A 27,236-nucleotide genomic window follows, 5' to 3' on the forward strand; every position below is an offset into this window, starting at 1 on the left:
TTATTAATATATTGTCAATATATACCTTCATATTTTTACCGATCTGCTGCTAGAACACCATGTTCATAAGTCTTTGATATGTGGCCCCAACATTCTTTAAACTGAATGGCATGACATTGTAGCAGTAAGTTCCATCTACCGTGACGAATCTGACTTTTTCTTGATCCTCCTTGACGAGCGGGACTTGGTGATATCCTTGATATGTATCCAGCATACATATCAACTCACATTCGATTGTAGAGTCCACCACCTAGTCAATGCGTGGCAGAGGGTAATAATATTTTGGGCAAGCTTTGTTCAGATCTATGAAATCGATACAGATTTGCCATTTCTTTCCTGATTTGGATACCAACACCACGTTGGTAAGCCAACTCGGAAACTATACTTCTCAGATGTGTCCTGCCTTAAGCAGCTTATCAACCTCCACTTGGATAATTTGATTTTGCTCTGAGTTAAAATCCCTTTTCTTTTATTTCATCGATTCAGCATCCGGTCGGACTTGAAACTCATGTTGCATTATTGCTAGGGAGATGCCTGGGACATCATGGGTTGTTTAGCAAACACATCATGATTTTGCTTCAAGCAAACAATCGGCTCAACTTTCTTCTCAGGGCTCAGATAGGCCTCGATGAATGTGGTGGCCTCTGGTCGACTGGAGTGGACTTGTAGCTCCTCTTTTTATTCATAATCCAGAGTGGGAGGCACCTCCTGAATTTCATTGATGTCTAGTCGTTGAGCCTTCCAAGCGGCTCGAGACTCAGATCTGACAACCTCCACGTAGCATCTGTGTGCTGCAAGATGATCACCTTTAACCTTGCTGCCCGAGTCATCTACGGGAAGTTGATCACTTCGAACCTCGCCAACGGTTTGGAATTCATTCAGTGTCGGCTAGTCGAGTATCCAGTTGTAAGCTGAAGGTGCATACACCATTATGAAATTCGTCCGATGAGTCCTTATGAGTGGCTCTTCCTCGAGAGATATAACCAACTGAACTTGGTCGATCGGTAGTACCTCATTTCTAGTGAAACCATATAATGGAGTCGTCATGGGTTGAAGCTCATTTTTTTTCTATTTACAATTGATCGAATGCCTTCTTGAATATTATGTTGACCGAGCTTCCTGTGTTAACAAAGGTCCGATTACTATCTTAATAATTAAGGTGTCATTATGAGGGATTTCTACTCCTGCCAAGTCTCGAGGACTGAAAATGATTTCAGATCCTTGTGTCTTCTCCTTGATGCAACTGACCGCATGGATCTCCAATCTCTACGCATGTGATTTCTTGGCCCGGTTGGAGTCACTATCAGTCGGGTCACCTGCTATCATGCTAATGTTTCCTTGGGCGGCATTACCATGATTTTCTTCCTCCCAATCCGATCGACGTGTTGGCCGCTCCGCCGATGCTCAAGCGGGCCTTTAGATGTCCCTCTATTAGGGTTGTTGCCAGTTCGGCATGGCCGGTGTGTTGTCTTGACCTTGGGCTCCCAATCGATGATGATGTTGACAGGTTGGAGAGGGAGATCGTCAACGATATCCTTGAGGAGCCAGTCAGTGAGGCCTTGGACTCAAGTGGTAGTAGTGTTGTGAGTTGTCGAGCGATGGTAAGAGCAGAACATCAGGGGTCCATGGTCGGAGCTCGATGGATCTCATCCGTTCAACTTCCACATGCTGGACTACATGCGGTCGAGACTCCTAATGTTGTTGTTAAGGGTCTGCTCGGGGCCCTTTTGGGAGCACATTGTTGTTGGCTGATTGACACTCGTAAACAACAACGACTCGGGGATCACGTCTTTCTTTCAGGTTGACTAGACTTCCTCAACGTTGATGTATTTTATAGCCCATACAAGCAGATGATCGAAGTCCCTCAGAGGCTTCCTGATAAAAAATTGGAAGAAGTCATTATCTGTAAGTTCTTATGAAAAGATACTTACCAAAATTTCCTAAGTAGTCGATGGAACGCCCATTATCACTTGGTTGAATCTTTTGATGAAGGCTCATAATGTCTCCTTGGGTCCTTGCTTAAGTGAGAACAAATTTATAGTCATTTTTTGATAGCGACGACTATTGGTCAAGTGTTGGCGGAAGGCCACTAGAAAATACTTGAAGCTACAGATGGATCCAATCGGCAGCCATTGAAACCATCTCTACGCCGAACCGAACAATATAGTGAGAAACACTCGGTATTTAACTCTATCGATGTATTGGTAGATTGTGGCGATATTGTCAAACTTGAGTAGGTGATCATTAGGATCAGTCCATCCTCCATACTCTCCAAAAGACAAAGGTCATAAGTGAGCTAGTAGTTGGTCATCAAGGATTTCTTGGGAGAACTGCAAGTTTATCCGCTCAGGAGAATTGTCAGTTCGGGGTGCTTTGCCCTTATGAACATCTCGGGTGGGAGCGTTTTCGGAGGACAATCTTTGTGTCCTCTTTACCCGACCATGCTCTTCTGAAGGCATTTTGAATAACGCTCTATGGCATGGGATCGACGCATTGGGTGCTGGTGGTAAGCTGGTCAGCGAGATAAGTACTTGGTGGAAAACATTCGTCGGCTGGTGGTTCGACTGACAACCAACGGGATCCTCCACTTAGGTCTCATGCTCAGCATGTTGGCCCGCAGCGGATATGGCTGGGTCGTTCAGTGTTTGACACTCAGCTACTATTTGTTGTTGCTGTTGCACTATCTTTATAGCTCATACATTTATCAGCATCTATAACTCTTCTAGGGTTAACGTCATTGTAGTGAGCTGTCCAGTGTCCTCCATCTTGACACCTTGGATGCAGGTGAGATTCCCATAGATGGTTCCAAATATGATCTTGTCCAAAGTCAGTGAAAGCGGTGAACTAGGGATGTGGCTCTGCTGTTGACTGGATGAACGTTGTTCTGCAATACAAGGAGTGTTAGTACCAGGTCAGGGAAGGGGTCCTCGACATTAACCCTCTGACACTCAAGTTAGTGATCCTGTGAAGAGAAGAGAACAAACAAAGAACACTGTAGCAAAAAGTGTGTCTAAAAATGTAGCATCGCATATCTTCGCTTGTAGATGGAGACCCCTTTTATAGTATAATTGTTGTATTATACACGCATCTCAAAGTATTAAAATGTTTTCCAAAGCTTTCCTAAAAAGGGACAAGCCATAAAGTTCTCTTGACACCTTTCCTTTAACGGACACAAAGCTCTGTGATTTGACAGACCGGAAGCTTCTAAATGACGATTTATTGACAGGATATTCTCTATCTTTTTTGGCACAAACTTCCAAAAGAGTACGATATGACAGATATCTGGGTCTCGCCATAGGCTAACCGACCGCCACTCAGCCGGTCGATCGCTAGCTCAGCCTTACAGAATGCAGCTACCGCCTTGTTCTTTGCTCGATCCTTCATGTTGTCGGGTAGCCACATCGTGTCCGATCGACCCTTAGGTTCGATCGGCTAGGATGGTGGGCCGGGTAAATTATTACTCAGTATCAAACATGGTCTGCGAGTTGTGAAGGATGGTCAATTGACACCTCATGTCCGACTGGAGATGTAAGGCCCGATGGGCTGACATAGCTAGCTCAGCGGTTCTAGGTCTATCTGACCATGTAATTTTGACCGCTTGACTTTGACCTCCACGTTAGTTGACCCTCCCTATTTTGGCCCACTTTTTGGGGGCTCCTCTTTATCACTGTATCAATAATTAAGGTGTCTGAGCGTTCGATCTAATTAATCCTAAAAGTAAATGATCCGACCCCATAGATTGACTACCAAGTAAATTCAGAAGTATGAGCAGCTCCTTGTCTAGTTGAGCTTTTAGTTCAATTAGTCTTGGAGGTGGACGGCTCGACGCCACACCAACCACGATGTAAATCTGGAAGCACAAGTAGTTCCTCGCCTAACAACTAACGTCCTAAATTTTTTATCCTATTAGAGAAAAATGTTCTACAATGCATCGTAGCTAAAATTCAAACTATAAATATTTAAGAAATTATTTGAACGTCTTAACGTTGCACCATTGCTCGGGGCAAACCCATGATATTTAATGATCTTGTAAACAATTTATTGAAAAACAAAATTTTTAATCATTAATATTTGTTAATGTCTAATCCTGTTCATAATCTGAGTCAGATGGAGGCTGGCAAAGATAATGTTGGTATTGACGGAGAGGCGACTTTGATGCACCCGGTGTATACACGTCTGAAAAGTCACCCCCACGTGGAACTCCCTGATCTATAGTAAGAGAACTTATGGTAAGTGAACTCTGCACACACTTAGACAAGCACCCAGAATGTTAGAGACCAGAAACCAGGGAAAAAGTCCCAGTGCAGACCCTCCGACACTTAAGTCAAGTCCTTTTTCCAGAAGAACAGTGTACGATGGAAAAAAACTGTTAAAGACGAGTGTGTATATGCGCGTACATGGTTAAGGAAGAGGACATTCCTTTTTATATGACGTTGTATACCTTTAGAGTCTGCCTGTTGTCAGAGAAAGTCAAATGCCAAGGTCTGTCGGGTGAGAGAGGATGTACGGTGACCTCCTATTGGTGAAAGACAGGTTCCATTCGCAAGTGATAGCAGACCATCAGAATATTCCCTGATGTATGTCAGTTATTCTCTGACAGGAGGTTACGATTCCCTGGCATTGTTGTTGCTTAGTGCTTTCCGTCCCGCCCAGGTTTAGCTACAGACAGCTCGGGATGACCTTTCAGATGTACCACCCGGCTTGAGTCTTGATGAGGAGGATGAGCCGTGACGACCTGTCCGGACTTTATCTGAGACTGTGGCGAGGGACCCATTTTTCATGCCTTAATTGCTGAAGGGTCGGTCGGGAGGTGTCTTAGTAAAAATACCAGGTCTGTCTACACAGCCCGAGCTAGGGAAGTCCGATTAGTTGGTGGCAGGTCGGGAACTAGTACGAGCTCCCTCTTATGTTTCAGATCTGTGGAACCTGCTCTGGCTGTGACCATCCAGGAAATATGTGGTTGATGACGTGAGGCGGTCTAATTACTCTCTCTTTCTCTTTACTGTTGACTGACACATCCTCTTGACTTTTGACTGTTATACTCTTTTGATTTTTGACTGACTGATCTTATCAGACCCTATTTTTATGCACCGTATCAATATCTAAGTGAATTATTTTGATGATAGCTAGTTGACTGTGAATCATGTTACACAGAAGATAGTTGATTATATTGTCCCGCAGTTGAGTTACAGTGCCTTGTAGTGTATTTTTGTTTACTGAGATGATAAATCTAAAAGGCACTTTTCGATCTATTCTAATTCACCCTAATGGTGGGTAATTTTTTTTTTTTTATAAATTCAAATCGCTCCCATCTAGGAATAATAGGTTAGAAAAGTTAAATATCTAGATTATATAACAAAAAAAATTAGAAGATCGTTAACAAGAGGAGAGGATCAACTATCAAGATCATGAATTGACTTGCGTCTACCAATTCCTATGCGCTAATAATTACTTGTTTAAGTTTACATGCTCTGCGTCTATTGCCGCTCGATCGTATTAATTAATCGCGTTAGATCCTGACGAAGAAGATGCTGAGCTCCGGGCCGGCGTTGCCGTCGGGATTGAGCATGTAGAACGTCTCGGAATCCTTGGACCCGATCACCCGGTCGAAGTAGGCCCGCATGTAGGTGAGCTCGCCGTCGACAGGGTCGGTCTTGTCGGCGGGGAGCACGCCGGCGCCCATCGACACCGCGTGGAGCAGTTGCATCACGCCGAGGTCCAGCTCCGTAGGGTCCCTGCGCGCGGCGTAGCCCACGCTGCGACCGTTGACGTAGGCCGTCCACATGGGCTCGTCGAGGACGCGGCGGCTCTTCCTGCCGGTGGCCACCTTCTTCTCGCACTCGAGGGCGACGCGGACGAGGCCGGAGGAGCCCATGTCCTGCATGAACCGGGCGGTGGGGACGGCCACCTCGAGGAGGAGGTGCGGCACGCTGCGGGGGTTCTCCTGGAACGCCAAGGTGATGCGGGCCTTTCGGTGGCCGAACAGGGTGCCGGTGGTTCGGGTGCCGTGCACGCGCCCGTCGCGGTGGGCGTTGGAGCTGCTTCCCCGGCTGAGGGCGGCGGTCGGGATGCGGCACCCGGGCGGGACGGCGATGATGGGTAGGGCGCGGAAGGCGGAGCGGAAGGAGTGGAGCATCTTCGTCGGCTTCGAACGGTTCTGCTTCCGCTGCGTCGACGGCTGAAGGAGGGTGACTGGAAAGCGATGGAGCGCACTCGGCTCCGGAGAGTCGGGATCGGCCGCAGCGGCTTCGCCGGGAGGGGGAGGAGGGCAGGGCGGAGGGCCTGCCATGGAGCGGCCGAGCGACGGCGGGCGGCGGCAGAGAATCCTAATTAGCTAGTAAAAATCGAGACGAAGGTTTGCAAATTAGAATAAGAATAAAATTGTGAATCAGAAAGAAGAGATTATTTCGTGTTAAGTTTAGTTAGTGAAAAGAAACGGCTGTGCATGTTTTAAGGAAGGAAGAGAGTGAAACAAGGTTAATTAGAGAGTTTATGTTCCGAGTTGTTTTAAATGGAAGGGCATTAAATTTGATTCATACCTAAAAAATCCTTCGACGGCTTGTTTAGGCGTGGCCTTGTATGCCTGAAAATAAATAAACAAAAAAATATTCAGAACTGGAAGCTGACTCACAGGTCCTTGTTTATAAGAATTGATGTGCACTTTTGCCTCCGCAACGGCTCCTCCCCCTCTTCGCCTTTCATCTTCCAGCGTGATCTCGATAGCTTGCGTATTGATTCGGTCTTAAATCCAAGAAAATGGAGCACTGAATAGGTACTTCTGTTATTGACCGTGAGAAGATATTGATATAAGATGATGACATCTAACTATCTTCATATGGCAATGAAGAAGAGTCGACTAAAGAGGGATCAAAACAAGGAAGAGCGGTTGATATAGAGGTTAAAGTCAACATAATTAAAAGCCCAGGTCAGTCTATCGGGCGAAGTTGACCGAGTGGGTCTCCAAGATAAATTTGACCGATCGGGCGAACGTGACCGTCCGACCGGCCATCCTTTAAAAGCTTGCAATTGGGGTTAAGTGACAAACCGTAAATTCCACGGGCCACTGTCCCCGCTGAGCGGACGATGGGTCTGATTAGACAACAAGTAGCCCTCTGATAACAAGACAACCGAGTGAAGAAAAATAGCTCTATTCAGTACGACCAAGCGAGAGCGAAGCGAGAGCGTCCCTACAGAGCGGCTTCCAATCAGCCTACAATGGGGCCTCCTTACATATCTTATCGTATCCTTTTGAAAGTTTGTGTCATTGATAACAGAGCATGTCCAGTAGGCAAATTGTACTTTAGAAGCTTCCAGCTTGTCACATAAGAGATTTATGTGCTCGTTTAAGGAAAGATGTCAGTGACATTTTTTGACTTGTCTTTTCTTATGACACTTTGGAAAACGTGCATACACTTTGAGATGCATGCTGATGTACATAAATTATATATACTTTTATGCATATTTTGACGTACATCTACTTGTATTTTATTAGTATAATCTATGTTTATTACACTCTATTTCATTATAACGTCGTACTTCCATTATATTTTATTTGGAGATCTGCTCTTTGCTTGTTTTGATTGACAGAATGTCGTTTGGAGGAAAAATGGAACAAAAATACACATTGGAGCGAACATAGAGAAGATAAAGCTCAGGCCATGTGAAACCACACGACCGTGTGGTCTTTCTCGTGGAAAATCAAGTTTCGGCCGTGTGAGTTCACACGACCGTGCCACACTCCATAAGAGAAGAAGACCACGGCCGTGTGAATCCACATGGTCGTGTGGACTTTCCAGAGCAGAAGCAGATCACAACCGTGTGAATCCACACGACCGTGTGGAATTCCAGATAACAATAAGAGCATGGTCGTGTGAATCCACACAGTCGTGCCTCTCTGCCGAGACCATGCATGCCACAACCGTGTCTTTTGACACGGTCGTGTGGTGAAGAAGCTGAAACTGTGTCACGCCAAAACAAAGCCATGCTGAATTCTGGGCAGATTACAGACCAATCATAAAATAGCCATAACTTTGAGTTTGATTGGAGTTACGGTCTATTCTTTATATCGAAATATAGCTAACTTCAAGATCTACAACTTTTATTCAGTTCCAATAGAGAGATAGAAGAGTCTACCCATGCTAAAAGGCATGGTTGTGCCTCTAAACAGCGATTTCATTAGTACCTCCACCCAGACTGCAGACCAAACTTTGAACCACCATAACTTTCAGCTCAGTTTGATAAAATGTTGGATCCAAACATCAGATTGTATATAATTTCAAGGCATACAGCTTTGGTTCAGGGTGAATTATGAGAAAACTAGGTTTAATGGGTGAAAAACTCAGTTTACCAGACCCTTGTAATCCTAGTTTTCCTGAGCAGTTTGAAGGAGATATAAAAGGGTCAAGAACCCCATTCTTTGACTCATCTTTGGCTTAGGATTCACCCCCCATCCATTCCTTGGGGAAGGGTTCTCCCCCTTGGGGGAACTCTAGATCTTCTATTTTCGTTGATCCGTCCATCTCCGGAGCAAGGGATCGCTTCCAAGGACGCTACGCTTCAAAGATAAACATATCTTCTCTCTATCTCCATGTATTGAGTTGTAGTTTGTTTCTTTCTTCGTCTTTAGATTGTAATCTCTTGCGATGGAGTAGATCTCTAGATCTAGGATGTAGGAAATATTTTTGCTATGATGTGATGTATGAACTATGTATTCAGATATTTTTCTATGCAATGAAGTATTTATATCATGTTCTATGTGTGTTGTGCCTTGTATGTATTTGATGAAATGTGTGTGAGGTCAATTCATATAGATGTGAGGGATTTGTCTCTATATTAAGGTTGCTACTAGACTGGATAACTGAGGGATCCTTAATGGCAGAGGATACTCATTCAACTGGACATCTTATGCCCTTAGTGACAAAGGACATCGATACTTACCCACTTTCTAGAGTGAAAGATCTTAATATAGGGACTAATCCTTATTAGGGTATTCTAATTGGAGTGGATACACCAGTGCTACCGTTAGGAAGTATATTAGATAACTCTAGTGATTGTATGACCGGAGACCCCTGTGACAGAGAGTAAACCTTTAACCGGACTTTCTAGAGTTGCTTCTTTATTTAATGGCATTAGAACTTGGGTAGACTCTCCTGTGCGACTTTCGTGGAGTTGTACCAGACTCTAGTTAGTGTTGGTTGCTACTCGGAAAACCAAACGGTTCCACTGTACAAACATTTTGTACAAAGGTCTGAACCTTTTCCTACCTACCATGTGTTCTTTTAAATTAAACTTGGATCGCCTGCGAAACTTAACACGTTTGATCCTGAGTTTAATTTATTTGTTCTTTTAGGTTTAGACTTGGATCTCCTGCGGAACTTAACACGTTTGATCCAAATCACCTAGGTCACGAAGACAATTAAATATCTATTTCCAAAATCGGCTCCCAGTACTGCATGGCGAGGCACATGACCTTCTTGGATATGGGAGTAACCACCACCGACTAGACAAAGCCTTTTAAGGAAATTAAATATATAACCTTCCCATAGTAACCCTAGGTTAACCTCTAAGAACAATCAAATCACAAGGAAAAGAAAAAACAAAAGAACACAACTTCGAAAACTAATTCGAAAAACTAGAATCGCATGCCTCTTGTATTTGGTATTTTTACAAAGAAACAAAACTAACATGATGCGGAAAACAATTATTAGTTATACATTTCTTTGTGAATAATGACCTCTTGATCTTCTACCGTATTCCTCTTCTAATCTCGGACGTTGTGTGGGCAACGATCTTCCGAGACGAGAACCACCTAGCACCTTCTTCTCCTTCCTTCAAGTTTCGGCCAAGCACAAAACTACTCAAAGGATGAAGAACTCTTCCACCAACCAAGCTCCAAGGGATGCAAGCTTTCTCTTTTTCTTCTCCAAGCTAAGATCCGGCCACCAATTAAAACTTCAAAGCATGAAGAGGTTCGGCCACAAAGAGAAGAAGAAGAGAAGAAGGAAGGGCCGGCCACACCACCAAGGAAAAGAAGGAGAAAAAGAATAGAGGTTGTTCTCCTTGAAGGCACCCAAACCCCCTCTTTTATAATCCTTAGCTTTGGCAAATAAGGAAATTTAATTACAATAAAATTTCCTTAACTTTCCTTGACATGAATTAATTAAGAAAAATTAAATAAAATTTCCTAATCACCCATGTCATGGCCGGCCACCTCATGGAAGAGCAAATAAGGCAATTTTCAATCAACCAATTAAAATTCCTTATTTGTTTCCGGAAATTTTAAAAAATAAAATTTCCCTTTAAAATCCCTTCATGGTTGATAAAAAGAAATTTTTATAATTTTAATATTTCAACATGTGAATAATTTACAAAGAAGAAAAATAAAATATCCTTTCAATTTACAAATAAGGAAAGAGATTTAATCTCTTTTCTTAATCTTTTGTAGAAATTTATAAAAGAGATATTTTAATTTTTAATCTATCTTTTAAATTATATCTTCCACATAAGAAAATTTTAAAATTAAAATTCTTTTCTATTTTAATAGGGCCGGCCACCTAAGCTTGGGTTCAAGCTAGGGTCGGCCACCCATGGACCAAGGCTTGGCCGGCCCTAGCTTGGTCCTCAAGCTAGCTTGGCCGACCCCTACAACATGGGTATGAAGGTGGGTATAGTACTCTATAACTAAGAGGCTGCGATAGGGACCGAGAGGAGGAATTGGTTTTGGTCTCCCGATAAAATTAAGCATCCCGTGTTCGCCCTGAACACACAACTTAATTTTATCAATAATAATTCATTCCACTAGAGAACTATTATTGAACTACCACACCAATCCCAAATTACATTTTTGGGCTCCTTCTTATTATGAGTGTGTTAGTATCCCTGTGTTTAAGATGTCGAATGTCCACTAATTAAGTGAGTTACTGACAACTCATTTAATTATTATCTTAGTCCAAGAGTAGTACCACTCAACCTTATCGTCATGTCGAACTAAGTCCACCTGCAGGGTTTAACATGACAATCCTTATGAGCTCCTCTTGAGGACATTATCAACCTAGATCAATAGGACACAGTTTCCTTCTATAATCAACAATACACACTATAAGTGATATCATTTCCCAACTTATCAGGCTTATTGATTTATCGAACTAAATCTCACCCATTGATAAATTAAAGAAATAAATATCAAATATATGTTCTTGTTATTATATTAGGATTAAGAGCACACACTTCCATAATAACTGAGGTCTTTGTTCCTTTATAAAGTCAGTATAAAAGAAACGACCTCAAATGGTCCTACTCAATACACTCTAAGTGTACTAGTGTAATTATATAGTTAAGATAAACTAATACCTAATTACACTATGACCTTCCAATGGTTTGTTCCTTTCCATCTTGGTTGTGAGCTACTGTTTATAATTTATAAGGTACTGATAACATTATCTTCTGTATGTGACACCACATACTATGTTATCTACAATATAAATTAATTAAACAACTACAAACAAGTGTAGATAATTTGACCAAATGTGATTCTTTATTCAAAATAAATGTCTACAAAAGCTTAGGCTTTCAGTATACACTCTAACAATCTCCCACTTATACTAATGACTAAGCTGCCATATCTGCTGCCATACATCTGATTTGCCATCCCCTCCACATGTCGATCGAAAGCTTTTGCTGGAAGGGCCTTAGTGAAAGGATCTGCCAGGTTATCTGCTGATGCAATCTTGGCGATGACAACTTCTCCTCGCTTCACGATATCTCGTATCAGATGGTACTTGCGCTCTATATGTTTACTTGCCTTATGGGCTCGTGGTTCATTCGAGTTTGCAACTGCACCGCTATTATCACAATAAATTGTAATGATTTTGGGCAAACCAGGAATCACATCTAAGTCCATTAGAAAGTTCCTGAGTCATACTGCTTCTTTAGCTGCCTCAGAGGTTGCCACATACTCAACTTCCATGGTTGAGTCCGAGACGCATTTCTGCTTAACACTCCTCCATGCAATAGCTCCACCTCCTAAAGTAAACACATAGCCTTATGTAGACTTACTGTTGTCCCTATCTGATTGGAAATCTGAATCCGTGTAACCCACAGGGAGCAAATCGTCTGATTGGTAAGCTAGCATATAATCTCTAGTCCTTCTCAGGTACTTTAATATATGCTTTACCGCAGTCCAATGTCCTTGTCCAGGGTTACTCTGATATCTGCTAACCATGCCCACGGCAAAACAGATATCAGGTCTCGTACACAGCATTGCATACATAAGGCTTCCTACAGCCGAAGTATAAGGAACTGCTTTCATGTCCTCCATCTCCTTTGATGTCTTTGGAGACATCTCTTTAGATAGAGCTACTCCATGCCTAAAAGGTAAGAAACCCTTTTTGGAATTCTGCATGCTAAAACGAGCAAGGATTGTATCTATATATGAAGCTTGGGACAGATACAACATTCTTTTCTTGCTATCCCTTATAACTTTGATCCCAAGAATGTGTGCACAATCTCCTAAGTCCTTCATGTCAAATTGTTTGGACAACCATACTCTTACGTCCGATAATACCTTGACATTGTTGCCAATTAACAAAATATCATCTACGTATAGTACAAGAAATACCACTACATTTTCGTTACACTTCTTGTATACACAAGACTCATCCGGACACTGAATAAATCCATATGGCTGGATTACTTTATTAAACCGGATGTTCCAAGACCTTGAAGCTTGCTTCAGTCCATAAATAGACCGATTGAGCTTGCACACTAGATGCTCTTTGCCTTTTTCAATGAACCCTTCTGGTTGTTTCATATGGATATTTTCTTCAAGACTTCCATTAAGGAAAGCTATCTTGACATCCATTTGCCAAATCTCATAATCCATACGAGCGGCAATGGATAAGAGTATCCGGATAGACTTAAGCATGACTACCGGTGAAAAGGTCTCCTCATAATCGATCCCCTCTTTCTGAGTGTACCCTTTCGCAACAAGTCTTGCTTTGAAGGTTTCTACCTTCCCGTCTGCCCCTCTTTTCCTTTTGTAAATCCACTTGCATCCAACATCTTTTACACCATCAGGTGGTTCTACAAGCTCCCAGACCTTATTAGAGTACATAGACTCTATTTCAGAATTCATTGCCTTTTGTCAAGATACTGCATCTATATCTTGGAGTGCCTCATCATATGTTCGGGGATCAGGTTCATGTTTACCCGGGATCAACTCCAAAGACTCTCCCAAAAACATGAATCTCTCAGTTTCCCTCACAACTCTCCCACTACGACGAGGCACCGTCTGTGGTTGTGTATCATGTGTGACACGTGTTGCAGTCTCTAGTGGTACTTCATCTTGTACTGTTGGTACTAAAGTAGACGTGTCCTCTCTAAGTTCTTCTAAAATAATTTTGCTACTGGGCTTGTGATCCATTATATAGTCTTCTTCTAAAAACTAGGCATTGGTGCTTACAATGACCTTCTGATCTTTAGGACTATAAAATAAACCACCTTTCATTCCTCTGGGATATCCCACGAACACGCAAACTTCTGTACGAGATTCTAACTTATCAACATCTGGTTTCAGCACATATGCTGGACTACCCCAAATCTGAATATGTCTTAGACTGGGCTTTCGCCCATTCCATAATTCTGTGGGAGTAGAAGATACTGATTTAGAAGGTATTAAGTTCAGAATGTGCGCTGCCGTTTTCAAAGCGTATCCCCAAAACGAATTTGGTAATTCTGAATAACTCATCATCGATCTAACCATTTCCATAAGAGTCCTATTCCTTCGTTCTGCCACACCATTCTGTTGGGGTGTACCAGGTGCGGACAATTGGGATTGAATCTCGGCCTCTGATAAGTAATTCCTAAACTCTCCTAAGAGGTATTCGCCACCACGATCAGACCTTAGTGTCTTGATACTTTTACCTAGTCGTTTCTCCACATCAGTCTTGAACTCTTTGAACTTATCAAAGCACTCGGACTTGCGGCGCATTAGGTAAATGTATCCGTATCTTGAATAATCGTCTATAAAAGAGACAAAATATTCAAAACCACCTCTCGCCTGGATAGACATATGACCACACAAATCAGAATGAACCAATTCTAACGCTTCTTTGGCTCTATACCCCTTGGCCTTAAAAGGCCTCTTGGTCATTTTACCTTCCAAGCAAGATTCACAAGTTGGAAAGTTTTCCAACTCTAATGAACCCAAGAGTCCATTGGCTATAAGCCTTTGAATCCTACTTAAGTTAATATGACCAAGCCTTAGATGCCAAAGATACGCTTGGTTCATTTCCGAAGGTTGTTTTCTCTTATTAGTGTTAGAAGATGTGTTATAAATTTCCATATTTTGCTTTGTGGGAGAAATTGGATTTAAAGTATATAAATTGCCAACTAATGCACCAGAATAGATAATCACTTTATTTCTCTTTATAACTACATTGCTATTAAAGGAAACAGAATATCCATCCAAATACAGTTTAGAAGCTGAAATTAAATTCTTTCTAAAACTGGGTACATAAAGACAATTTCTTAAAACCAATTTTCTATTCTTATCAAAAGATAAGTAGACGTCTCCCACTGCAATAGCCACCACCTTAGTAGCATTGCCCATGTAGACGGTTATCTCTCCTTCATATAGTCGTCGGGTTTCTTGGAACCCCTGCAAAGTATTGCAGACATGATCAGTGGCTCCTGTATCTACACACCAGGTGCAGGTAGATAACACCGCTAAACATGTTTCAACAACTAGAGCATGAGATATACCTTTGTTGTTTTGATTCCTACGAGGACAGTCCACCTTCCAATGCCCTGACTGCTTGTAGATGAAGCACTTGCCCTTCGGCTTCTTCACTCCAGCTTTAGGTCTTGTACTCTGAGATTTATTCACCTTCTTTGCTGAGCTAACTTGTTTCTTCTTCTTCTTTCCTTTTGGTTTAGAAGTAGAACCATTTTCAGCATAGTGAATCTGAGAATTGTGACGAAACAAACCTTCTGCTGCCTGAAGTTCTGTCAGTAGTTCCGCCAATGAATATATCCTTTTATTCATATTATAATTCAGGCGGAATTGCTCAAAACTTCTAGGTAGCGTTTGGAGGATCATATCGATCTGGGTTTCCCCATCAATTTCTCCTCCAAGGATTTGTATTTCATTTAGATAAGTCATCATCTTTAGAATATGATCCTTCACAGGAGTACCCTCTTGCATGGTGGTCATCATTATCTTTCTCATGACTTCTTGCCTAGAGGCCCGATCCTGGTGACCAAAGAGCTCCTTGAGATTATTCATAATATCATAAGCTGTTGGTAAATCTTGATGCTGATGTTGCAATACATTTGATATTGAAGCCAAAATGTAACACCGCGCCATCTTATCTGCTTTTACCCATTTCTTATGATACTCAATCTCCTCTTGGGTGGATTCACCATTAGGTGCATCAGGGCAAGGCTCAATCAGTACAAACTTATAGCTTTCAGCAGTAAGAACAATGTCCAGGTTTCATTTCTAATTTATGTAGTTAGGACCAGTAAGTCTATTCTCTTTTAGTATGATGGCCAGTGGGTTGAAAGTCATCCTAAGAATCACAAATAACTTTTGGTCAGAACTCTAAATTTAGAATAATATTGATTCCTCAAACAATACTATTTTAAATTAATCAACACCTCAAAACACCGTGAATTTTGTATGTCATGATAGTGTGGACGTATACAAATTCAACATTTGTAAAAGGAGGGTGTAACCCATTAATTTTATTATCTTGTCAACGTTACTTTTTGACAAATAAAATTAATAGTTGGTTTCCTTTGGTCACACGAATAATAGCAGTGACTCCGATGGGGAGGATACTATTAGACGTGCCTAAGTGTATACCATTACTTGACACTAAGTCCATTAATAAGATTGTGCCCCTTCCGATGGGGAAGATCACACGCTCTTAATTAATTTCCTATAGTCATCCAAAATGGAAGTTTGATCTAGTGATCCACAAAAAAACTCATCCGATATGGAGGAAGGCACTCAGAGCCAACGCGCAAGTTTGTTTGCATCACTTATAAACCAATAATGGAGACCGTGGAATTTATTTAAAATCCCTCTCCCACTTAGTTATTTAAAGTGAGGAATTTTGACTATGCTAGCCTACTTAACATGCATACTAACAAGCACACACAGCACAACATAAAAGCAATAAATAGAAAAACTAATTTTCAACTATTATGGCTTTTATCTATTGTTGTCCTCCGTGTGTTGCCATCCGTAGCTGCTGCCATTTTTGGCCACCGTCACCGGATCTAGTTGTCGCATCTATCTTGCTCCTTGTTCCGCTGCGCCTCTGGTCCTCAAAAGGTTCCACGCCTTGCAAGATTCGATCCGCGACATAAATAGAATTTTACATTTTTCGATCCTATATTCCTCGAAGGAATGTACATGTATCTAGATCAAAAATAAAATCCTAATAAAACTAAATACAGCTCCTGCTGTATTTTATAATACAATCATGCACTCACAATAAAATGCCCTTGACATGTCCAAGGGTCCAATCACACATATAATAACTATAAGCCATAATAGTTGGATCATGCATCCACAAAGTTAGCACATCCTACTATTATCCTGCCTAAATTATGTATGACATGTGCATAATTAAACTAATACCAAATACACAAAGGCAAAACCCTAGCTCTGATACCAATTGTTGGTTGCTACTCGGAAAACCTAACGGTTCCACTGTACAAAAATTTTGTACAAAGGTCTGAACCTTTTCCTAGCTACCATGTGTTCTTTTAAATTAAACTTGGATCGCCTGCGGAACTTAACACGTTTGATCCTGAGTTTAATTTATTTGTTCTTTTAGGTTTAGACTTGGATCTCCTGCGGAACTTAACACGTTTGATCCAAATCACCTAGGTCACGAAGACAATTAAATATCTATTTCCAAAATCAGCTTCCAGTACTGCATGGCGAGGCACATGACCTTCTTGGATATGGGAGCAACCACCACCGACTAGACAAAGCCTTTTAAGGAAATTAAATATATAACCTTCCCATAGTAACCCTAGGTTAACCTCTAAGAACAATCAAATCACAAGGAAAAGAAAAAACAAAAGAACACAACTTCTAAAACTAATTCGAAAAACTAGAATCGCATGCCTCTTGTATTTGGTATTTTTACAAAGAAACAAAACTAACATGATGCGGAAAATAATTATTAGTTATACTTTTCTTTGTGAATAATGACCTCTTGATCTTCTACCGTATTCCTCTTCTAATCTCGAACGTTGTGTGGGCAACGATCTTCCGAGACGAGAACCACTTAGCACCTTCTTCTCCTTCCTTCAAGTTTCGGCCAAGCACAAAACTACTCAAAGGATGAAGAACTCTTCCACCAACCAAGCTCCAAGGGATGCAAGCTTTCTCTTTTTCTTCTCCAAGCTAAGATCCGGCCACCAATTAAAACTTCAAAAGCATGAAGAGGTTCGGCCACAAAGAGAAGAAGAAGAGAAGAAGGAAGGGCCGGCCACACCACCAAGGAAAAGAGAGAGAAAAAGGATAGAGGTTGTTCTCCTTGAAGGCACCCAAACCCCCTCTTTTATAATCCTTAGCTTTGGCAAATAAGGAAATTTAATTACAATAAAATTTCCTTAACTTTCCTTGACATGAATTAATTAAGAAAAATTAAATAAAATTTCCTAATCACCCATGTCATGGCCGGCCACCTCATGGAAGAGCAAATAAGGCAATTTTCAATCAACCAATTAAAATTCCTTATTTGTTTCCGAAAATTTTAAAAAATAAAATTTTCCTTTAAAATCCCTTCATGGTTGATAAAAAGAAATTTCTATAATTTTAATTTTTCAACATGTTAATAATTTACAAAGAAGAAAAATAAAATATCCTTTCAATCTACAAATAAGGAAAAAGATTTAATCTCTTTTCTTAATCTTTTGTAGAAACTTATAAAAGAGATATTTTAATTTTTAATCTCTCTTTTAAATTATATCTTCCACATAAGAAAAATTTAAAATTAAAATTCTTTTCTATTTTAATAGGGTCGGCCACCTAAGCTTGGATTCAAGCTAGGGCCGACCACCCATGGACCAAGGCTTGGCCGGCCCTAACTTGGTCCTCAAGCTAGCTTGGCCAGCCCCTACAACATGGGTATGAAGGTGGGTATAGGTGGGTATAGTACTCTATAACTAAGAGGCTACGATAGAAACCGAGAGGAGGAATTGGTTTTGGTCTCCCGATAAAATTAAGCATCCCGTGTTTGCCCCGAACACACAACTTAATTTTATCAATAATAATTCATTCCACTAGAGAACTATTATTGAACTACCGCACCAATTCCAAATTACATTTTTGGGCTCCTTCTTATTATGAGTGTGTTAGTCTCCCTGTGTTTAAGATGTCGAATGTCCACTAATTAAGTGAGTTACTGACAACTCATTTAATTAATATCTTAGTCCAAGTGCAGTACCACTCAACCTTATCGTCATGTCGGACTAAGTCCACCTGCAGTGTTTAACATGACAATCCTTATGAGCTCCTCTTGAGGACATTATCAACCTAGATCACTAGGACACAGTTTCCTTCTATAATCAACAACACACACTATAAGTGATATCATTTCCCAACTTATCAGGCTTATTGATTTATCAAACTAAATCTCACCCATTGATAAATTAAAGAAATAAATATCAAATATATGTGCTTGTTATTATATTAGGATTAAGAGCACACACTTCCATAATAACTGAGGTCTTTGTTCCTTTATAAAGTCAGTATAAAAGAAACGACCTCAAATGGTCCTACTCAATACACTCTAAGTGTACTAGTGTAATTATATAGTTAAGATAAACTAATACCTAATTACACTACGACCTTCCAATGGTTTGTTCCTTTCCATCTTGGTCATGAGCTACTGTTTATAATTTATAAGGTACTGATAACATTATCTTCTGTATGTGACACCACATACTATGTTATCTACAATATAAATTAATTAAACAACTACAAACAAGTGTAGATAATTTGACCAAATGTGATTCTTTATTCAAAATAAATGTCTACAAAAGATTAGGCTTTCAGTATACACTCTAACAGTTAGAAGCCCTACACGAGTTTAAGCATAGAGTTAGGTTGATGAACAATACATAAGGACATTAACTAGTATTATAACAAAAATGAAATCCTAGAATCTATCATCCTTCCTTCACTACACTCATTCTCTCCCTCTCTACTCTCTCTTTACTCTCTCTCTCCCCCCTCTTCTCTTTCTTTTCCTAACATTTGTGAACCACTTTTCGATTGTCTAGATAATTCACGGTGTAAAGTTAAATCTTAATCAACAATCTCTATGGATTTGATATCTTTTGTTTTACTGAAGACGTAATCATGCACTTGCGGTTCATAAGACATGCACAGACGCTACAGTGACACTATAAAAGGGGGTTTCCATCCATAGGTGAAGGTATGCGATATTTTATGATTCTACACATTCTTCTGTTCATTACTGCTATTTTTCTCCACTGAGTTAAGGACTGACTTGAGTGTTGGAGGGTCAACTCCGGGAACCCCTTCCCGGCCCAACACTAATGCTCCCGATTTTGCAGGATAGCAAGGAGTCTACTTCTAGTCAACTGCAGAGCCACATCCCAGCCCACCATCTTCTTCGCTTTCAAACAGGATCATATTTGGCACCGTCTATGGGAACTTCACCTGTAGTCGAAAAGTGAAGATGAAAGATGTTGGACACCTCACCATTGTGATGCTAACCCAGGAAGATTTAGAGATGCTAATAAGTTCCCGAACTGTAAAGATGGTGCAACAATAACAAGAAACAGCAGCCAGCTCGGCCGAATGACCCGACCACGTCGACAACAAGCCAATGAGCCGACCTAAGAGCCCGAGCAGAAGACCCTACCAGTTGCAAGCCGAACAATAAGCCAATTGGCACCTTCCGAGATGCACTAAATGCGCCAATCCCATATCATTAAGCGTTATTCTACACACCCTCGGAAGAACAAGGTAGAGAAAACATGACACAGGGATCCTCTTCGGAGAATGCACCCGTCTGACGGAAAGGCAAACCACCCCGACTCGACAACTCTCCCAAGAGGATCAACAAGTAGTTCTCCCAAGAAATTCTCAATGATCAATTGCCACCTCACTATAAGCCTCTGATGATCAGAGAGTACACAGGGGCAACTGACCTGAAGACCATCTAACTAAGTTTGATAATATGACCACACTCCACCAGTACACCGACAGAGTCAAGTACCGAGTATTCCTCACCATGTTCCTTGGATCACAGCAGAGATGGTTCAAACGCTTGCCGATCGGATCCATCAGCAGCTTTCAAGACTTCCAAATAGCTTTCTTACAACATTTTACTAGCAGCTGCCGCTACTAGAAGATGAATGTGAACTTGTTCGTAGTTAAGCAAGGGCCCAAGGAAGCATTGCAAACCTACATTAAGAGATTCAACCAAAGTGGTCATGGATGTCCCATCGGACACTCCTGAAATCTTGGTATGTTCCTTTCCCCAAGGACTTATAGATGACAACTTATTTCGCTCACTCATCCGGAAGCTCCCGAGGGATTTCGACCATCTGCTCGGGCTGGTTACTAAGTACATCAACGTCGAGGAGACCCAGTCAGCTCAGAAGAAGGAAGTAATTCCTGAGTCGGCAGCTGTCTAGGAGCACCGAGCTGCTCACACCCATCAACCGCCAAAAGGGCCGCGAGCAGGAGCAGTGCAACAACACCATGAACCCCGAACCCATGTAGTCCAATATATAGAGGTCGAGCGGGAGAAGTTCACTGAATCCCGACCGTGAACACCGCTCTTCTGTAGTTATCATCGCTCGATAACTCATAACACTAGAGATTGTTATCATCTCAAACCAAAGCCATGTCGACCGACTCCTCCAAGATTCCGCCATCGATCCCCATCTCCTGATCACCATCATCATCGCCAATCGGGAGGACAACACAAGGAGGGTGAACCAGTAAGTGAACATCACTAACCACAGCCCCAATGAAGAGATTATCTAAGGCCTACGCGAGCGTCTGCCGAGTGGTCACACCCGTCAGCTTGAGAAGAAGAAAATTATAGAAATGCCGCTCGGGGCGACATCGACATAATCGCAGGAGGCCTGACCGACGACGATTCTAATTGGGCTCGGAAGTCACATGCTCGGCGCTTGAAAATCCATGCTATCACATGTAGGAAAAAAAGAGCAGAGGGGTCAGAGATCAGTTTTGATCCTTAAGATTAGAGGGAGTTGAAGTCCCTCATGATGATGCCTTGATCATCAAGGCGGTAATTGCTAACTACAATATTCACCAAACTTTTTGTAGATACAGGCAACTCGGTGAACATTATATTCAAGAAGCTGTTTGATCAACTCTAGATTGATCGAAGCGAGCTTCATCCCATGATGACTCCCCTATATGGCATCACGAGTAACAAAGTGTTGCCAATCGACCAGGCTTGACTAGTCATATCAATCAGAGAAGAGCTGCTCAAGAGGATGAAGATGACTAATTTCATTGTAGTAGATGCTCCGTCAGCTTATAATGTCATACTGGGCCGACTGGCGCTGAATGAATTTTGAATGGTCATCTCCACATTCTATCAAAAGATCAAATTTCCAGTGGATAACTTGGTCGACGTAGTTAAGGGTGACCAGCTAGCAACTCGTCGGTGCTATGTAGAATGGTAAAGACTAAGTTGCAAGCCGCTTGGAAGTCCCAATGGCTGGAGGTAAATTCAATTATGGAGGAGCCTCCCATGCTGGTCTACAAAGAAAAAGAAGAAGTTCAAGTGCATCCTAACCGATCGGAGGCCACTACCTTTATCGCGGCCGATCTGAGCATAGAAAAGAAGGCTGAACTGGTTGCCTATCTAAGGTAAAATCATGCTGTGTTCACATGGACAACTCATGAGCTCCCAGGTATCTCACCAACAATTGTACAACATGAGCTACATGTCTGATCGAATGCTAGGCCAGTGAAGCAAAAAAAAAGAGGGATTTCAACTTGGAGCAGAATCAAATTATCCGAGTGGAAGTGGAGAAGCTACTAGAGGTCAGACACAGCCGTGAAGTACAATTCTTGAGTTGGCTAGCCAATGTGGTGTTGGTCTCCAAGCCGAGTAATAAATAGCGGGTATGCATTGACTTCTGAGATTTGAACAAAGCCTGCCCGAAGGAATACTACTCTCTGTCGCGCATCGATCATATGGTAAGACTCCATGGTGGGCTGCGAGCTGATCTGCATGCTAAATTCATATTAAAGCTACCATTAGGTTCCGCTCGTCAAGGAGGATCAAGAAAAGGTCAGCTTCATCATGGCAGACCTACTTCTACAACGTCATGTCGTTTGGCTGAAGAATACCAGAGCCACTTACCAAAGTTTATGAACAAGGTGTTCTGATGCCAAATCGGTCGAAATATGGAGGTATACATTAACGACATATTAATAAAATCCCTCTGAGCGATTGGCCTATGTGCAAATATAGAAGAGACTTGTTGGACCTTGAGGAAGTACATAGTTAAGCTCAACCCCAACAAGTGTCTGTTCGGAGCGAGAAGTGGATGCTTCCTCGGTTACAAAATGATCGAGCAGGGAGTCAAAGCTATTTCGAGCAAAGTGAAGGTACTACAGTACATGCCCCCTCCACGTAATTTAAAGGAACTCCAGTGACTGACTGGATGGATAACAAGATTGTCAAGATTCATCTCCAACTTGTCCGATTGGAGTCAGCCATTCTTCAAAATTCTATACCAAGCTACCAAATTTCAGTGGGACACTAAGTTTGACAAAGCATTGGAGGAGCTCAAGAGTTATTTGTCTTCCTTACATATACTTGCAAAGCCCATCATCAGCAAGCTGCCTTGGATATAATTGTCTTATACGGAGCGAGCGGTCGAATCAGTGTTGGTACAATAGAACAACAATGAACAACAGTTGGTGTACTTCTTAAGTCATTTATTGAAAGATGTTGAATGCCACTACACCTGTCTTGAGAAGTTGGCGCATGGGTTGGTCCTCACTGCTCGAAGGTTATGCCCTTATTTCCTCTTGCATCCCATAATTGTGTTAACTAACAGCACACTAGGGAGAGTCCTCCTCGACCCAGAGGCATCTGGGCAGCTAATCAAATGAACCACTGAGTTGAGCGAGTTCGATATACAATACCAGCCTAGATCAGCAATCAAGGCCAAGTCTTAGCCAATTTTGTGACTAAAATACAGAACGTTAAGCCAGAGGCAACATGGAGAATATATGTAAATGGATCATCCACTCGGTAGGGCAACGGAGTAGGCATACTTTTGATATCACCACACGAAGACTAAATGTAGATATTCGTTCGACTGGACTACCAAGCTAAAAATAATGAGGTAGAATACGAAGCACTGATCGTCGGTCTACAAGCAGCCAGGCATGTGGGAGCCACTCGGGTCCTTATCACTCAGATTCCCAATTGGAAGCCCAGTCGCTCTTAGGTACTTTCAAAATAAATAACGTCATGTTGAAATTATATGCTGAGGCTTTCATAGAGTTGAAGGCGGGATTCCAAGAGGTGATCGTGCAAAAGATTTCCCTAGCAAACAACCAATATGCGAATGAGCTGGCCAAGTTAGCAAGTTCCTTAAGCCTTGTAGTGTTGGATAAACTGATCGAGTAGGTGATGTTGGTAGCTCACATCGAGAGATCAATTGAAATGAGAGCCTCAAGCGATTGGAGGACATCTTTTACTGAGTTCCTCCGATCGGGCAACGTGTCGGCCGACCGAGAGAAGACTCGGTTGATAAAAAAGAGGACCAGATGGTTCACATTATTTAGAGACCACCTATACAAAAGGGCTTTCTTGAGGCAATTGCTCAAGTGCATTGGATCAGAAAATATTCAATACATCCTGCAAGAAGTTCACCAAGGCTCCCGTGACAGTCATCTAGGCAGCCGGTCACTGGCTCAAAAAATCTTATTGGCTAGATATTTTTAGCCTACTTTGCAAGTGAATGTCGCCCGGATAGTGACAACTTGCCTATCTTATCATAGATACCAGAACATACTACACCGACCTATGGAAGAGCTAAAGGCATCCATCATGTCATGTCTGTTCAACCAGTGGTGCATGGATATCGTCAGACCTTACCCGATGGTGATCGGTCAAAGGAAGTTTCTTCTCATAGTTGTCGACTACTTCTCTAAATGGATGGAGGTAGAACCGCTTACCAAAATAACCGAGCATATGGTTATCAAATTTTTATGAAAAATATTGTGTGTCGGTTCGGCGTCCCTCACAAGCTCATCTCTAACAATGGAAGGTGATTTCAAAGACGGAAGCTGAGAGAGTGGTATGTTGTACTATGATATTATGCAAGCCTTTACTTCAGTAGCTTACCCCTAAAGCAATCCTAGGTAGAAGTCACCAATAGAGAAATCCTCAGAGGACTTAGAGCTCGACTCGATCACGTTGGAGGAAGTTGGGTTGATGAGCTGCCAAGAGTGTTGTGGGCCTATCGCACCATGCCCAGAGAAGTCATCAGCATAACCCCGTTCCACTTGATATATGGGGGAGGGGGAGCAGTGGTGCCAATCAAGATAGGCATTGAGTCTAATCGGATGCAACTCTACAACGAAGAAAGTCCTGAGTGGCACCTTATGGAATTAGATTTGATAGATGAAATCAGGAAAAAAGTGGTCATTCGGCTAATGGCATACCAGCAGAGGATGAAGCAGAACTACAACAGAAGGGTGATTCACAAATCTTTTCAGGTCGATGACTTAGTCTGGAAAAGTGTCAAGTCAATCAGTGACGTCAGTAAGCTAGAAGCTCCTTAGGGAGGACCATATAAAGTGATCCAGAAGCTTAGTTTGAGATCTTATTATTTAAAAGATGAAAATGAGAGGAATCTGGAATAACCCTGGAGTGCAAACCATCTACAGCCCTATCGGGTTAGATAGTAAGTTTGTGATTGAACTCATGTAAATTGTAAAAATATTTATTCTATGAAGGAATGAAAATTTGAATGAAAAGTTATCAAGTGTTTCAGACACTTGTGTTGTTTGACCAAATTATAAATGAGCAAAGCCTTCACGCTAAGTGTTAAAGACTCTCGACCTGTTTGGGTTAGTTGTAAGTGAGTCAAACTCTCACACCTTTAGATTCTTGTGTTGTTCGGCCAAGTTATAAGCAAGCAAAGCCCTCGCACTAAGTGTCAAAGACTTTAGCACCATTCAAGTGAGTTATAAGTGAGCTGAGCTCTTACGCATCTAGAATCTTATGTCATTCGGCCAAGTTATAAGTGAGCAAAGCCCTCGATCTAAGTATCAAAGACTCTCATGTCATTCAGATGAGTTATAAGTGAGCTAAGCTCTCACACCTCCAAACTCTTGTGTCATTCAATCAAGTTATAAGCGAGCAAAGTTCTTGTGCTAAGTGTCAAAGACTCTCGCGTCGTTCGGGCGAGTTATAAGTGAGCTAAGCTCTCACACCTCTAGACTTTTGAGTCGTTCAGCTAAGTTATAAGTGAGCAAAGCCCTCATGCTAAGTGTCAAAGACTCTCAACCTGTTCGAGCAAGTTATAAGTAAGCTAAGCTTTCATGTCTTTAGACTTTTGAGTCATTTGGCCAAGTTATAAGAGAGCAAAGTGTTGGTACCCTAAGGTTGTTTTGATGTGATCAAACAAGTTAAGTTAGGTCCTGTTATGTTTAACCCTGTGTCTAACTGTGTAGGAACTTAGGAGCACAGGAAGTCGAGCAAAAGACATAACTAGCAAGAAGGACGGCACGAGAGAGAGCTGACAGGCTCGGTGCGACTGAGGGATGAGGTGTAGCGGAAGAGTACACCGGTGGGCGAGAAGGGAGTGTGCAGTGTTTTTGAGGGACGAGAAGCCAGGAGCGGAAGATTGCTTGAGGAGCAAAAGACACAGCTAGTGAGAAGGTCAGCACGAGAGAGAGCTAATGGGCTCAATGCGTCCGAGGGACGAAAATCTTCAAAAGAGTACGCTGGTAGACGAGAAGGAAGCACACGGTGATTCCGAGGGACGAGAAGCCAGAGCGGAAGCTTGCTCGAGGAGAAGGTCGGAAGTTGAGTTCGGGTGAGCCCTATTCCGGATGGCCGAGATCCCCCAAGCAAGAGGAACCAGAGCAGAAGACACAGATAGAGGCGAGCGAAACTGGAGCAGAAGGCCCGGACTGAAAAAGTCAACATGGTTGACTTTTCAGGTTTGGGCGCTCGGACTCCGAGCGCCCGGAATCCTTCCGAGCGTACGGAATTGAAGTTTATCTGGATCATGTTTGACCATGATATGTTATGAAGGGGATAAAATTAATTCCCCTCCGAGTGCTTGGAACCCTTTGAGTGCCCCGAGCAAGGCTATATAAGCAGCATTGCCCCCAAAGCTAAACAACAACAAGAAATAGTGCAACAACACTTGTAGACGCTTTATGTTTTGTTTAGGTTTCTTTTTCTGTGAGTCCATTGCTGTAAGAGGCTTCTCCGCCTAAAGGAGATTCTTAGTGCGATTTAACTGCCTTGGATTAACAACCTTCCTAGTTGTAATCAAGTAAATTTGTGAGCCTCATCTTTCTAGTTTATCTTTTATTTATTCTTATGCAAGTGCTTGTTTAAGTTATAAGCCGAGGAAGGTACTTTTGTTTGTTTTTGTGCAAGGGATATTCACGCCCCCCCTCTAGTCGGTCGCCAAGGGTCCTAACACAAAGCCCTCATGCTAAGTGTCAAAAACTCTCGACCAATTCTGGCAAGTTATAAGCGAGCGAAGCCCTCGCGCCTAAGTATCCTAGAGTATCATGCCACTAAGCCAAGTTTCGGGTGAGCTTAGCTCTCGCGCTCTACGTTACGCTCACATTAAGTAAGTTTTGAGAACGAAACATAAATGTTAGAGAGAATGAGAACTCTAAAAATCCAAACGGATGCATATCAAATTAGACTTAGAAAATTTTTACAAAAGCTACTGAGTTGCCACTAAAGGTTGTTGATAAATACAAGATAAAGCTAGGCCAGATCAGCACTTACATCATCTGGGAGAGAATCTATAATCTTCTCCCTCTGGATAATCTTGTTTGAGACCTCGTGGGAAAGATAGTCGCCCTCCTTCAGCTGCTGAAGGGTCCCATCAATGTTATAGTTGAATAGCCGGAAGGACCGATCGGTAAGCATTTGATTGAAGCCCTCCGAATGGAGATACTCAACTCTGAATGTTTCCAT

At 42.0% G+C, this 27,236-nt stretch overlaps 1 protein-coding gene across 1 annotated transcript; it reads right to left on the reverse strand.

Annotated features, from left to right (window-relative positions):
* Window positions 1-5,509: 5,509 nt before the first annotated feature.
* Window positions 5,510-27,236, reverse strand: LOC122048437. The gene is made up of 2 exons (XM_042610003.1): window positions 27,045-27,236; window positions 5,510-6,334 (listed from the first exon to the last, which is right to left on the reverse strand). The coding sequence occupies exons 1-2, from the start codon at window positions 27,234-27,236 to the stop codon at window positions 5,510-5,512; spliced, it is 1,017 nt and encodes a 338-aa protein (XP_042465937.1).

Source organism: Zingiber officinale, chromosome 2B (assembly GCF_018446385.1).
Source record: "Zingiber officinale cultivar Zhangliang chromosome 2B, Zo_v1.1, whole genome shotgun sequence".
NCBI classification, from domain to species: Eukaryota; Viridiplantae; Streptophyta; class Magnoliopsida; order Zingiberales; family Zingiberaceae; genus Zingiber; species Zingiber officinale.

What these genes read in the sequence shown, in the direction of transcription:
- LOC122048437 (XM_042610003.1), bottom strand. Translation starts at nt 27,236, where the DNA reads ATGGAAACATTCAGAGTTGAGTATCTCCATTCGGAGGGCTTCAATCAA. An exon ending in TAGATTCTCTCCCAGATGAT is followed by an intron (nt 6,335 to 27,044) that starts GTAAGTGCTGAT and finishes GATTTTTACTAG; the next exon opens with CTAATTAGGATTCTCTGCCG.